General features: G+C 36.4%; 1 protein-coding gene across 1 annotated transcript in view; it reads left to right on the top strand.

Moving 5' to 3' along the window:
• PRKDC (protein kinase, DNA-activated, catalytic subunit) overlaps positions 1-15,555 on the top strand; it is an 84,281-nt gene that overhangs the window by 14,218 nt on the left and 54,508 nt on the right. The window contains exons 17-34 of the mRNA XM_030446474.1: positions 30-145; positions 790-949; positions 1,878-1,964; positions 2,332-2,451; positions 2,830-2,989; positions 3,419-3,525; positions 4,462-4,552; positions 5,835-5,998; positions 6,629-6,781; positions 7,957-8,064; positions 8,870-9,096; positions 9,538-9,632; positions 10,590-10,689; positions 11,689-11,822; positions 12,337-12,591; positions 13,614-13,840; positions 14,952-15,160; positions 15,289-15,421. Of these exons, the coding sequence (XP_030302334.1) occupies positions 30-145; positions 790-949; positions 1,878-1,964; positions 2,332-2,451; positions 2,830-2,989; positions 3,419-3,525; positions 4,462-4,552; positions 5,835-5,998; positions 6,629-6,781; positions 7,957-8,064; positions 8,870-9,096; positions 9,538-9,632; positions 10,590-10,689; positions 11,689-11,822; positions 12,337-12,591; positions 13,614-13,840; positions 14,952-15,160; positions 15,289-15,421 (2,646 nt within the window). The remainder of the gene's footprint in view (positions 1-29; positions 146-789; positions 950-1,877; positions 1,965-2,331; positions 2,452-2,829; positions 2,990-3,418; positions 3,526-4,461; positions 4,553-5,834; positions 5,999-6,628; positions 6,782-7,956; positions 8,065-8,869; positions 9,097-9,537; positions 9,633-10,589; positions 10,690-11,688; positions 11,823-12,336; positions 12,592-13,613; positions 13,841-14,951; positions 15,161-15,288; positions 15,422-15,555) is intronic.

Raw genomic sequence — 15,555 nt, 5'->3', positions numbered from 1 at the left:
AGTGAGCTAACTTCAGTATTTATTTTCAGGATGAAAATGAATCTGATGGTGCTTTAATTGGGCCTTCTTCTGACCCTGCTTCAAACTTGCATCCAGCAAAGCCAACAGACTTTATTGCCTTTATAAATCTTGTGGAATTCTGCAGGTACTAATATGTTTTTTTATACTTCAGAGGTTACAAAGCAGTTGGAAGAACTTTAAAGTGAGATTTATTTAAGATGACTGTGACTTCAAATGACCGTATTTCAAAATGCACCAGATGATGAGTATAGAGACAGTAAGTGTGTTTCAGACATTTGGGTCATAGGGAAGAACATCCTAGCTCATCAGCTCAGTTTTTTAAGGAGTACGGGAGACAAGTCATTCACTTTAAGAGTAGTGTTATGTATACCTTATATAGAAGATAGTTCAGAGACCAGAAATACAATCTTTATAAAATAGTGTGGAACATTAAGTGAAAAGTACAGTATTGTTTGCTTGTAGACACCCAGTTCATTTCCTCTAGCAATACTGCAGTTTCCATAATGAAATTTGAATATGTGTATTTGCATAAATTCTGTAATGAGGTACAATGAGGAAGAAATGGCTTTGTGCTGTAAAACAAAATAAAAATCTTCCTATGCTTGCAACATGTAATTATTTTCTCACTGTCTTTGGATCTGCTCTGTTATAGCAATACTTCTCTTTCTTGTACTGACCTGACAGGTTGAAGAAAATGAAGCAAGTACTTAATTCAGCTTTGTTTCTTTGTTTTTTATTTGCCTGTGTGTTTTCTGTGTATCTGTTTAGGGAGATACTTCCAGAGAAGCATGCTGAATACTTCAGCCCTTGGGTATATTCATTTGGTTATGACCTTATTATACATTCAACGAGGCTGCCTCTCATTAGTGGATTCTACAAGCTTCTTTCTGTTACAATGAAAATTGCCAAGAAAATAAAATACTTTGAGGTGAGATCTCTTTTCTCAGGGGGGTAACATGTGTCAGTGATGGTTCTGTTCTTCATATATAGTTTATTGTGTGCTATGCAAACTAGTTCATTGGAACTGTAAGCCAGTTTTTTCAAATGTTTGTAGTATTCTCTATCTCCAAAGTTACAAGCACATAGAAAGTCAAAATTTAGACTGGAAGCCCAGTTTCTGAAGAGACACTGTCCATGTGAAATGTTTGTTCTGAAATCCTGAGCTGGGTGAACAGAAAGATAGGAGATACTCTTGCAAGAGTGCAGGTGGTACAGAAGATAGCTCAGATATCAGAAATTGTGTAGGTAGAACCAGAAGATAAATGTGTGGGTTAAATAGGCAACTTCTTGGGCATATCTGTGTTCCACTCACTGATTTCCTTAGGAAGTAAGAAGACCTCTAGTGTTGGGTGCACCATTTGATGTATGAAAGGTATTTTTAAAGTGATGGTGCTTCATCCCATTCTGTGTGTGGCCCACCACATAGCCCAGAACTGTCACTGCCACTGCTGGTGATGGCACCAAGTGGTGGCCACCAAATTTGTGGTCTCATTGGTGTAGATGCTTGTACTTTAGATGCTGTTGTGAACTGCTCTTTTCTTATTACAACAGCATTCTTGCCACCTGGGCGTGTTAGGGATTTTTTTTTTTCTTTCATGAATTGTTAGATGAGTGGACAAAGAGAAAATGAAACTATTGAAAAAACAGTTTCAGTCCTATATATCTTGCTTATTTGATTAGTATTAAGTGTGTTCCAAAATGTTGACCCTCATTGTACTATGTTAATGTTAGTTTTTAAGCTCTGAGAGAGCAAACACATATTTCAAGTTTTCATTGATATTGAAATTGTTGCATCATATTAGTACTATGTACTACATTTTTTTTAAGACTGTTGACTGCTGGTTTTTGTTTTGTAGGGTATCAGTCCAAGGAGTCTCAGAAAATGTTCTGAAGACCCAGAAAAGAAGTCTTGCTTTGCACTGTTTGTTAAGTTTGGAAAGGAAGTAAGTGATTTTGCTGGCTAACTTTCTTAGTCTGACTATAAACATACACGACTCAATCAAAATTGCGTCTTCTGAGAAATCTTGCATGTATGATTGTAGCATTCTAGCTCTTTGAATTATGTAATATAGTGATGGATTAACATGGGTTTTGGTCTCTTTTTCACTTACTGCCAGAAGAGGCTTATTGGTAACCTTTTCATGTACACTTGAGAAATTCTGTATAATTGAACATTCAATGCTTTTAGTCTGCAGATAAATGAGATTCCACTATTGGTTTTCGATTTTTTATTTTACATAGATATTACAAGCTAAGTAAAAAATTTTAAAAGTTTGATTGTTCTTCTTGATAAATTTCTTTGAATTTTAGGTTGCAGCAAAAATGAAGCAGTATAAGGATGAGCTGTTGGCATCCTGTCTTAATTTTTTGCTCTCTTTACCACATGATATCATCATGCTTGATATCAAAGCATATATCCCTGCACTGCAGGTGGGTAAAAGTGATCCACAGCTAACAATTTTCTTTCTAAAACACGTGCAAAAACTCTGGAACAAAGTTAGTATTCTAGTGAGCAAGTAAGATAACAGTTAAGCTCCACACATTCTTCAGAGAGAGAGAAAATAAGTTACTTTCTGGATAAACAGTTAAATTTTCAGATTTTTGTTTTGCACTAAGCTGACTCAGTGTCTGTGTTGCAGTATAGTATGTATCTCCTACTGTGATCTTGAGTGAGATGTTAAGCAGACAAAGGTTGAAGCAAGATGTGTTTTATATTAAATGCTTTAAAATATACATAAATATATTTTACCTTTGAGTAACAGTTGTCAATAGAAATGGAACACTGATAGTTGTTCATTTGACATGTAGAATGCATTTAAACTGGGCCTTAGCTGTATCCCGATGGCTGATCTGGGTCTGGATGCTTTGGAAGACTGGTCTGCTCACATCCCCAGACATATGATGCAACCTTACTACAAGGATATTCTACCTCTTCTTGATGGTTATTTGAAAAACTCTGCATCCACAGGTATATACAGACAATAAAATAATTTGTCTTGAGGGAAAAGAATTTTTTTTTTCATGGTTATATCTAAAGATAAGGATGTGAAATACTTTTTGTCTGTATTGTGCACTTACTTTGGTTGGAACAATGTAACTTCTCTTAAACCTCAAAATTTACCTTTTTCTTGAACTAGGCTTTATTTGCCACTGTCAAACAACCATTAATTGTAGTCATTTTATGAGCGGTTTTTCTGTGATTTGTCCTTTAATTTGTCCTTCAATTAGTTTTCTCTGAGACTTATTTTCCTTAACAAAGGTTCTAAATGAAAGAGCAATCATCCCTTCTTAAAATAAAAACTAACAAACCCAGGCTGGGTTTTTTTAGGAAATGAATAGATGCATGAGGTGCTGGTACAATGAACTAATCTTAGTATACTGCTTTTTTGTTCATCAGCTGAATCCCAGAATAACTGGGAGATAAGGAAACTTTCTCGAGCAACCCAGAAGGGATTTAATAAAGTTCTGATACAGCGTTTAAGAAAAGCAAAGACTTTTTCATTGGTAAGAATATTATTTCTTTTTAGAATTAAATGTGAACTAGTCACTTCCCCCTGTTTCTCTTTCATTCTTATATGGATAGGTTCTTTTTGTTTGGGATTTTTTGACAATTATTTCTACTTTAGCATAGTTCAGTGAATCACAGGATTGCACACACTTTAGAGGTGTTTTATTCTAGGGTGAGAATGGGAGGCTGGGAAAGTACAGAAGAACCAGTAAGTCAGCATCACTGCTAGGCTAATATATTATGAAAACAAAAATTTGACCTAAAATTGGGTGCCAGCTTAGCAGTGGTGCAAAAATACCATTTTTGAATGTGTAGCTTATTTTTTAATTATAATGGATAGGTTTATAGTCTTAGACATGCCTATCATTTTGACCAGTGGCTTGTCAAGTAGCTCAAAATAAGTGTAATTTCATTTGCACAAGCTAACTTGGAAAAAACCTTCTTTAGGCATGAAACTAACAGTTACTCTTATATACATATATGTATAATTCTTTCCAACCTAGTGGTCTTTAAACAAAATGAGTAAATTTTACATCCCATACAGGTAGCTTATGAAAATCAGTTGGCTGCTTACATATAAATACAGGATCTAAACTTTAAATTCTGGGATTAAATAAAATAAAAGGAATAATTTTTACTTTGGATTTCTTTTCATTTTCTAGACTACTATGACATCCTGTAGGTATGTGTTTTCTGTGGTGGTAAAATTTTATCCTTTACTTAAGAAATGCCAGTTGAAAGTACCCAAAATGTGATGGAAATGTTTTCTAACCTCCCCCTCTTTTTCTTATTTGATGAAAACCGTTCTCTTGTTTGAAGTGGTTTTCTCCCCACAGGTTTTTATTTTACCTTCTTCATCAATTTATTAAGAGCCATAAAATGTTCATTTACTTTATAAATATATTTTGCTGATATAAATCTGTATTATTTAGGATGACAATCCCTTCTTGGAAGCAGTCAGGACTAGAGTGGCACGCCTTCTGGGATCTTTGGGAGGGCAGATCAACCACAACTTAATTACAGGTGAGTGTTCTGTCAGTGTAAATAAAACTTTATATGCCTCTGATGTCTCTCCTAAAAGTAGGTATCAGTGGGATCTCAATGTCACTTCATGAGAATGTGTGAGCTTTTCAAGGAAAGGTATTTTTTGTTACTCATGTTTAAACAGAATTGCTTTCTGGAGTCTAGGAGAGCAAAGTATTCGCTGACTTACTATGGAATGCACCAAGTGTGTAGAAAACTTCAGTTAAAAGCAAAAAAATATATACATCTAAGTGTATGATTTTATTTATTCCCTGCCTTCAGCCTTTGGCTGCAAAGCCATTTTAAAACTTTGCTTAGTTAGTAACTCTTTAGTACTTCTTTCCACCTTCCACCTTTTGCTACAGTTCTCACTTAATCCAGTTTTTCAGAGCTGCAGACTGTGAACTGTATCTCTCAGAAATTTTACTTCTTCACTCATGAGTGCACCATGTAGGTAGTAGAGCTCCATTTGAGTCCCTCCTCCTCCAAAAAAAAAAAAAAGGAGTTAAGTAGTTTTCTGCTCTTCTCTGCTCAGTCTGTGGTAAAGCTTTATAATATAATTATTAAAAAGATATGTCATAAAATCTAACAAAAACACAAATGGAGAAGTACAGTGTAAATACCCAGCTGTGAAATGAAAATTTTGTTCTTTTCTTTCTGCCGAGTACTTCTGTGTTCCTTATTCAGAAATATTGTGGGAAAGTAGTATTATTCTATGGAAATTAAATTCAAAGCATGGTCAGACTTTGTCAACCAAGTTAACAAATACGGGAATATAGAGAGGGAAGGGAGTAAATATAGCAGTTGTCCTTGGAGGGACATAGTCATAGTCATTTTCTGTGCAGCTGCAGGCAACTGTATGTTGGATCTTCTTGCTTGATTTGATCTTTAAGATTCTTTTAGATCAGTAGAAAACAGAACTAGAATACTGGATGTCTCAAAGAAGTATTTTAAATCAAGTGTGATTCATTGTCTTCTGGGTTTATAATTGTCTCCAAACTTGCCTGTATTGAAACTGGAGGCTGCTGCAACTGTCTCCTGAAATGTTGGCTGCAATTGGTTTTTCCATGTGCTGGCTAAACAGCTGTTTGGATGTGAAAATAAAACTGTCCTTCTAACATACTTCTGGTACTTGTAACATCCAGTAACTTGTAAGTCATTAACATTGTATGGAAATCTAAGTCAGAAGGTACAGATTATTTGACTGAACTAAAGAAATACGTGTTCTGTCCATATTATATAAAGGTTAATGTTTTGGTTTGATATTTTTCAAATGCACTAGCTACCTCTGCAGAAGAGATGATGAAGAAATGTGTATCCTGGGACACTGAGAAACGTCTGAGCTTTGCTGTACCATTTGTAGATATGAAGCCTGTCATCTACTTGGATGTGTTCTTGCCTCGTGTGACTGAACTAGCTCTTTCTGCAAGTGACAGACAAACAAAAGTATTGATGGTTTTCTGCATATTTTGTTAATGTTAGCTGATGAATACTGCATAAAATAGTGTCTTCCTTATTAAGAAAGACTCTTTAAATTAGTTACAGGTTGCAATGTGCGTTCTTTAGTGCTCTTTCATTATGACATTACTCTGAATGTTTAAAGAGCAGAAGTTGCTGAAAGGTATGTCAGACCTAATATAAAGATGGTTTTAAGCTAGTTGCTCTTCAGTTGTGCTTTATCTCCTTCTCATGCCTAGCCTATGAACTTATGGGCCCAGTCCAGCAGAGCACTTAAACTAATATTTTGCTGCTTTTCCAGATTGGAATGTGGGAGTCCAAGGAGATTCTAGAACAGAGGTGTCCTAGAAAGTGTAATGATGGGTCACTTATTCAGTGATCAATTTTATTCAGCTGCAAAGTGATTGCACATGATAGCCTAAAATATTAGGAGAAAGGCCAGTTAGAATGTGGATAAATTATTTCCATGGATGTGATCCATTCCTGGGACAGTGATTTAGCATCGATTGGAATGATTTCTCAAATACCCCTTTCTTGTGACTCATTCTCTCCTGCCCACAATTTTGTCTTCTCTCTGAATGTGATGGATGCATAACCAAAGGGATTTTTACATTTCAGGTTGCAGCATGTGAGCTACTACACAGCATAGTCACATACATGTTGGGAAAAGCATCTCAGATGCCAGAAGGACGTAAAGGTCCCCCTCCCATGTACCACTTGCATAAGCGAGTGTTTCCAATACTGCTTCGTCTTGCTTGTGATGTAGACCAGGTAAACAGATTAATTTACTAGTATTTTAGCATATTTAAAATATCTTTTAATGTGGGGATTTATGATTTTATTTAGAAATTATCTTGTTAGAAGTTATTCTGACATATTGCCTTCTCCCTCCCCACCGCCCAGAGTAATGTGTTTTGTAAACTGAAATTCTATTTTTGGGGTAGTTTCTCAGGATTCTGGGTGGCAGTCTTTTCAAAGATTTCAATAATGGAGTATAATTTAAAGGAGTGTACAAGTACATGAGGGTTTCAATATTCATGTTTTAAGAACTCAGAGAATTTGTGATTGCAGTTGTTCTGTATCATTGCTTTTGATTTCTGTTCTTCTCTTTTTCAGTAGTAAGTTAATCTGAGGTGAAGTTGTGTATTTCAGTGCTGAATGAGTGCAAAGATACAGCCCGCAAGAAGAGCATTTGGGAGAGCATTTGTAGCTTCCCCATTGATAGCTAAGGATGATATATTTAAATAAAACATCTGAACTTCGTATTTCTCCTCCTTACACAGAACAGAACAGATACACAAGTTCCTCTCCACTGAAATTGCAGATCTTGTGGCTTTTCAGACTGCATCCAGGGTCTATTTTTTAACAGAGACTTTGTGCTCTGTTAAAATATACTGGAAGCTGTGTTACCAGTTTAGGAGAACCAACTTTTACTGGCATAAGGCTGATCATAAACCTCAGGGAAATAGTATCTGGATCAGTCCAAACCAATGCACACTGTATTGTGATCATGTATGTATACATATATAGGGTTCTTCCCTTCATGTTATAGAGCGACAGTAGTCAATCAGGTTGACTCACAGGTAGAGTTATTGAAATTTGGCAAGTTAAAGTAACGTATGTGGTAAAGATTCAGAGAGATTTTAGATCAAAATATAGCTTTATAAAATTCCTTGTTTTCCTGGCTGGATGTTGGCACGTGAATCTGTGGCATGCAATGTTCTTTGTCTCAGACACAAACTTGAGATCTTTTGAGGCTAGTTGAAGAGAAAGCAGCTAACCAGATTTTTGTTTTTTTAAATTTTTGTTAGGAGAATGTAATATAAAGCCAATTATTCCTTTTATAGACCCTTCTTCAAAGAAGTAGTTCTTTTTTATACTTCAATAGCAAAATAGCCTCGAAATATACTATTCCTACCAATGTAGTTGACTTTTACTCTTTTCAGGTAACAAGGCAGTTGTATGAACCTTTAGTCATGCAACTTATTCACTGGTTTACAAACAACAAAAAATTTGAGAGTCAAGATACGGTGGCATTCCTAGAAGCTATCTTGGTAGGTCATAAGTCTTCTCATTTTTTCTGTTCCATGTGACTTTGTTTTTAACTAGCATCATTTTACTGCTGAAAGATCCAGGACCACACAAACGGATATAAGGGCTCCTTATTTGTGTGAAAGAAGGAAAACAATTTGATAGTTTTCTTTAATATAGATACAGCTCTAATGACCATTTAGTTTTTCTTAACTGAGATTTTGATGGTGGATTTCTCTGTTTACCATTCTCAAAATACAGGTGTAGCATCTTAAGAGTCTTTGTAGTATTAATGATACACTCTCTTTTATAGGAACTACTGAAATACATTCACACCCACCTCTAAATGAAGGTTGCTTTTGCTGTGTGCTTTTTTTTTTCCCCCCCCTAAGTTTCTTTGCTTTCACTAGGTGCAAAAGCACTGAGGTGAAGTTGTTGGAGAAAAGTATCTCAGGAGGTTTTTGCAGTACTTTTTATAAATGAAAGTCAGTGTTGTCTAAACTTCTAAAAACACCACTTCTAAACACCACTTCTAAAACAGAGGAAACTGGCCCATCAGAAACTAAGAAGGCTTAGACAGGACTCCCAAACTGATAGCTGAGACAGGAATAGATATCCAGATCCTTGAGACCCAGTCCCATGTTGAGAGGGCTGGAAATGGTCTCCTTCCTTTGGTCAGTTGTAATTTTGAAGCTTTGTAATTTCTAGGAAACTGCACAGTTTCTAAACTTAAAAATCATACTTTGTAAATAAGCTGCTTCTAATACTGTGCTGAGAGAATGGCAGGGTTTTTTGTTCTTGTAATGAAATAATCTTGTGTAATTTCAGGGTGGCATAGTGGATCCAGTTGACAGCACTTTGAGAGATTTCTGTGGTCAGTGTGTACGAGAATTTTTGAAATGGTCCATTAAGCAGACAACACCAAGGCAGCAGGAGGAAAGCCCAGCAAACACCAAGTCTCTTTTTAAACGCTTGTACAGTCTTGCTCTTCATCCCAGTGCTTTCAAGAGGCTGGGTGCAGCACTTGCTTTTAACAGCATCTACAGAGAATTTAGGTGAGCAGACAGCTCTGAACAGTAACTACCTCAGGCTAAACGGCCAAGGAGATAAAAAGAATTAAGTGTACAACTTAGTGATCCCCTGATGCTCATGCTATTAATTTATATAATATCCTTAAAACTGAGTAATTCAACTTGCTTAATTGTAGGTAAACTTTGTAATTTAGGCTTTCTACAAGTGGAGAGCATATATATTTAAATTTCTATCCCAGATTTTTGGGAAGTTATTTGTGCCATTTAATGGTGGTCAGCAAATTTCATCAGTGTGTTTTAGAATGGCTTAAATGTATTTGTGCAAACACCTTATGCATTTTATCTCTACAGTATTTTAATTTGTTTGGGTTGGGGTTTTTTTGTTGTTGTTTTTTTTAATAGAATTTTATACTTAGTGCTTCCTCTACTCATGTTTCTCATCAAATTTGTTCCTCATTTTTAAAGGGAAGAAAATTCTTTGGTGGAGCAGTTTGTATTTGAAGCATTGGTTGTATTTCTGGAAAGTTTGGCTTTAGCCCATACAGATGAGAAATCATTAGGTGAGCTATAATTAATTATGGAATGGAGAAAAAAGCCTTCCTGTTGAATCTTGGATTTTAAAAAAAAAACAACTCTGCTGTTACTGTAGGAATATAAATGTGCTTACTTTTGCAAAAAAGGGAGGTTTCTTTTTCACTACTGCTAGAGAGGTAATTTGTTATCCAGTTAGAAACACATTGGATCAATTCCTTGCAATTTATAATGGAAGATTAATTCCTTGCAATTTATAATGGAAGATTTTGAGCCTCGGAGAAAGAACTTCTTTCCATTTGTGATGATTTGCAGTTTGTTAGTAACCTAAAAGTGCCAGTGGTGCTTCCAGATTGAGTAAGCTTGATGAAAATTTTGAGGTCTCCACTTTTATAACAAACATTGTTCCTTTCTGTATATTTCTGTGGAAGATTTCCACCATTTTCTAATACCCTTTCCTGGTTACCTTGTCATTTTTCTCTACAACAGTATGTAATTATGTGAAGAATCTGTGGCCTCTTCCACAATACTAATGATTCTTCAGTACTACTAGTTTGGGTTTTTTTTGTTTTCCTTGTTTTTAAAGCCTTGACTTCTACCAGTTAATAGTAATTGGAATGTAAACCCAAAATCTGATATTACACAGATTTATGTCTTTCAGAGAAGCAGTTCAGGATATGATAGAGGTGGTCCCGGAAGAAATATTTGTATGGGAAGATTTTACAGTTTCTGTAAGCACGAACATGGAAAATTAGAATAGGGATTTTTAAAGCAGAGGCCTCATGTTTGGCTCAGGCCATGTTGACATGTCTGCTCTTTCATTATTTCTTTCTGTGGTCTTAAAATTTACTGTAGAAGCACAGTAATGGAGGTGATAGACATCATCCTGTGTGTTAGTCTCTCGCTCTATTTCTATAGTGATAATACCTTGATCCGTTTAACCAAATTACATGTATTTGTACATGACAATTCTCTTTTTCTAACAGGTACAACCCAACAATGTTGTGACACCATTAACCACCTGAAGCGCATAATCAAACATAAAGCACATTCTTTGAACAAGGAAGGAAAACGGCGAGTACCCCGGTCAGCTATTTGCCATTCTTTTCTTTATTAAAGGTTCCGTTTTGGTTAACAATATCTGTAGTTCCACTGACACTTAAACTAGAGGGGGAATTCATCCTGTGACTGTTGCTGATAGGGTTCTCCTGATATGTGTATTGAACAACTGGTGGGAAATGATGGAGATGATAAAGAAGGATCATGTTGGTCATTCTTCATTCAAGTGTGATAAACTCAGGACTGAGAGCTGGCTTTAGTTTAGCAGTGACAGAAAGGAAAGAAAAGTGTTTCCTCCACAGCAGTGTTTATCATGTTAGCACTACTGTTATGAAGCATCTGGGGAAAACTCCTCCCTCCCTGTCCTTTTCTTTAAAAAAAAATTAAAAATCTGTACCTATTAGCAGAAATAGGACAAGCAGCAGTAGGATGATCAGTCATTAAAGAGGGGTGGTGAAAAAGGTGGAAGGAATAAGAATGGTTTCAGTATCAGGCTAGATGAAGCCCTGAGTCAGCTGGTCTGATCACAGAGCTGACCCTGCTTTGAGCAGGAGTTTGCACAAGAGATGTCCTGAAGTCCCTTTTTGACCTGAATTATCCTGTGACCCTAAAAAAAAACAGGCAAGTGGAGTCTGGGAGTTAGTTCACTGCTGTGGCATGTGGTAAGTTAGGAGACTGGATAATTAGGGACAGAATAAAACTGGAGAGGTGTATTTAAGCTTTAATCTCCATTTTTGTTACTTTGAGTGTTACAAAGAGAAGGAAGGAGACCTGATTGTGCTTTTCAGGATTTTGCCACAAAGACTTTGCTCTGGGGATCCAAAGCAGAATGAGGAGAAAGGAAAACAGTGCAGGGACTGCTTGTAGAAGAGCTATTCAATGTAATATAGTTAGGCTTCCATCAGTTAGCTAAAAGGATGTTCATAATGCTTATGGAACATTTTGACTTTTTTTTTTTTAAACTGCAAGACTTTGGTTTCCTGGCAGATGTCATGAGGACTGTTAATCCCTAATATTTTTGTGCAGAGGATTTCCAACTACTAAGTCAGTGTGTCTTGGGGACATTGTCATGTGGCTCTTGGTGCAGTGTGGACGACCTCAGACTGAGTGCCGACATAAAGCTATGGAGCTCTTCTATGAATTTGTTCCTTTATTACCAGGTATTGTAATTCACAGTATAATATTGCCTTTACTGTCTAAACACTGTGCATGCCTTGCCTCTGCATTTTCTGTGCCAAGTATTAATTACAAGAAAAATTATTTTTTAAGTAAGTGTCTTTTCGCTCACTGCTGCTAAATAAAAAACAAGTAGTTGCTCATATGGGAAATCAAATATTGTGAGAACTTCAGGGTTTGTGGGCATAAAAGAGGGTTTTATTGCAAATTTCCTTCTAGTCAGAAAGGAGAATTTACAGGCCCAGAACTGTAGTTGCACCCATCTACCAAGGCAGTATTTGCTGGTTGTTGTCAGTGTTTCAGAAATTGACGTCCTCTTTGAGGGTAATTTAAGTAGTATGACCAAGGCTAGATCAGAACCTGTGCCTTCTCTGCTAGAAGGTCCTGTTTAATTTAAAATATAGAGGTTGGACATGCAGTCCATTTGCTTTCAATTTCTTCCTAGCTTGAAATGTGGTTTTCCTAAGGCATTTATTTTTATATTTTTATTTCTATCAGGACACAATTCTCCATCTTCTTGGCTGGATAATGTTCTAGAGGACCAAGATATTTCTTTCCTCATTAACAAATTTGAAGGAGGTGGCAGTGATGCCAAAAATCCATCTGGGATCCTTTCTCAGCCAACTCTCCGTGGCATGCAGGAGCCCTTCAGTTTACAGACTGTCATGCGGTGGATGGATATGTTCTTAGCAGCTCTGGACTGCTACAATACATTCTTTGAGCTGCAGATGGTCAAACCTCATGAAATACTGGGTGAGCCATTGACTGTTGCATTAAGTTCATTGATGTCTGTTACAGAAAGCCCATCCAAGACGAGTTTTGAATTTGCACTTGAAGCTATTTTCTTGAATGTAGAGTTGATAGATTTTGCAAATTCTCCCAAAATTTTCAGTGACAGTTGTAGTGGCTTTTTTTTTTTTAATTAAGTAGTATTTTATTAATAGTATATTTTAAAATGTTTCCTCTTAGTCCTAGAAATATGCTGTACAGAAACACCATTTCTGTCTCTCAAGTCTTCCACTCACCAGCAACTTCTTTTACTCTGTCTCAAAAAAAAAAAATACACAATTTATTTCCCTGTGCTGCTGAGACTGATAGATGCATTTTTTAAAAAAATTATTCCAAAGCTGTTACCTGCTTTTTATAAAATGCTGAAGGGAGATAGCAGAAGGCAACAAATGAGGTCCCCTTTTCAAGCTCAGTACACATTGCCTTTCTTCAGTTCCTAATGCTTCAGCTGCACCAGGTCATGAAGGCTTATGTTTGAATTTTGATCATGTGCATAGAAATGCCTTGTGTAGCCATTGTGTCTCAATCAAAAAGTTTCTCTATTTTTTTATTATTCATGCAGGTCTCAACAAAATGCTGTTTGTCACTGACAGTACAGTTACATAGTTACATGAAGTCGTATACAAGTCGGAAGTAGTTTGTCAATGTCCTTTCTGTCTTAGTTTAAAAGAATACTGTAAGATCATGGTTGGATGCAGTTAGCATCATGCTAAATGATTCAGAGCCAGGGATTTAAATCTTTTTTATTACACATGCTTAAATCAGTATCTTAATAAGGGCTTATAATGGTAGTAAGTAGACAGCTACCATTCACTGCCCAGAATCTTAATATTTGGAACTGTCTTGTGATCTTTGAAAATACTGGTGTGGCATGTAGTGGTTTTCTGATAATCATCTCAGTCCAACTGTTTCCTTCACAACAGAAATTTATATATTTAAAGGTGAAAAGCTACTCTATCACTTCAACTGATTATGTTTCTTCTTAGGTATAAATGAAAGGTCCTCATTCTTGGAGGCTGTGCAGTTCTTCCTTGAAACTATTGCTTTGCATGATATCCACGCAGCAGAGCAGTGCTTTGATTGCAATTCAAGAGGCAGCATGTTCAGCCCAAAAGAGAGAGATGTGTATAATTACAGCAAGTGTACCATTATAGTGCGAATCATGGAGTTTGTCACCATGATCCTGGAAACATGCCAGCAGGATTTCTGGAAGGTAGGCACTGAAGTCTGTCATGGATAAAAGGTACAAAATTTATGCATAGTGAAAGAGTTGTGTTTCAATTGTGATGACATGTCATTTGCTTGACAAAAGAAGCTTCAAAGGTGCTTTAGTTGAAATTGATGACTAAGCATCTCAAACTGTTACTGTTATATTTGCCTGTAGGTGAACAGGATTATCTTGCATTTTTAGTGATTGATGTGGTTTTGATTAGAGTAATTAGTGTTTCCTATGGCTTTCAGTTGTTGTGCTGACTATGAGACTCATGTTTATTGATTGTGTGGCTATCATTCTCTATGGAGTACTTGCAGTGAGTATTTCATGCATGACTCCTGATGGCCTTTAATCACAGAATCATGGAATGTCGGGGGTTAGAAGGGACCTCTGAAGATCGAGTCCAACCCCTTTGCCAGAGCAGGACCAGAACTAGGGCAGGTCAATCAGAAATGCATCCAGATGGGTCTTGAAAGTCTCCAGAGAAGGAGACTCCACAACCTCTCTGGGGAGTGTGTTCCAGGGCTCTGTAACCCTTACAGCAAAGGAATTCCTCCTCATGTTGAGGTGGAACTTCTTTTGTGGAACTTAAATGTGTGGAGGTGATAGCTGCTTAAAAAGCAGAAAGGAAGACTGGCAGTTCTTCATTGAATCATTGAATTCATTATAAATAGTTGAGTTTTTCCATTTGCCTGGCTTTGATACAATATAAACTGTATTTAACTCTATAAAGTATAGTACATATGAGTCTCTTAGGAAATTTACACCACTAGGTTTAGTTCTGAGACTGACTGCCTCCTGCTTCAGTTAAATCTATAATAATGATCACAGAGATTGCATCTGGACTTCAAGGGGATTACAGGTGTATAATCAAGACTGAAACAGGCCTATGCAAACATAAAAGAGCTTATGAGCAGCTTGATGAGATCCTGTATCCTATGTAAATTTGTGTAGATACTTCATTTCTCTACAACTGATGGAAAGTCAGACATTTCATAGAGAATGTCACTTAGAGAGAATAGTTACTCTTCCATGAATTGTAAGGTATAAAAAAGAATAAAATAGGGAAATATAAATGGATATTTAAATAAATCTTTTATTTTTCTTCTAGCTACTTGAGAAGGAATTGCTTAATGCAAGCCTGATAGAGCTTCTGGTGATGACAGTGTGTGATCCATCAAACATAGGCTTTAACATTGCTGATGTGCAAGTCATGAAAAATCTTCCAGATATCTCAGTAAGACTTACGAAAGCTTTGATGAAATCTCCCTATCAAGAATCTTTGAAACTGTGCATAAAAAAAAGAATCACACCACAGAGGTAAGTGGGAGCTTTCTGGTAAGCATGAGTTCATAACAAATGCCATTCACCATGAGAAACTGAAAATAAATACTGTTGTGTATGGAGCTGCCCACCAATGTATTGTTATTCTTCTCTTTTCTCTTTAGCCTTGAGGACCTTTGTTCTGTGGATCTATTTAATCCAGATGCACGTTTTGATCAAGTCAGGTTGAGTGCTGTCCTTTCTGCCTGCAAGCAACTCCAGAAATCTGGTCTGCTGCATTCTGTACTTCATAATCAGGTAACTTTAACCAGAAAATAAAAGTGATTTTTTTTTAATACAGGGAAGAGCTTTTATTGTGTAAAAGGTCATCATGAAAACATGATGAGATGAAGTTTTGCAAAATGAGATCAGTAGTGAAGACCTGATGTTGA

Source organism: Calypte anna, chromosome 2, assembly GCF_003957555.1.
Source record: "Calypte anna isolate BGI_N300 chromosome 2, bCalAnn1_v1.p, whole genome shotgun sequence".
NCBI classification, from domain to species: domain Eukaryota; kingdom Metazoa; phylum Chordata; class Aves; order Apodiformes; family Trochilidae; genus Calypte; species Calypte anna.
This window is presented reverse-complemented; position numbering and strand designations above follow the sequence as displayed.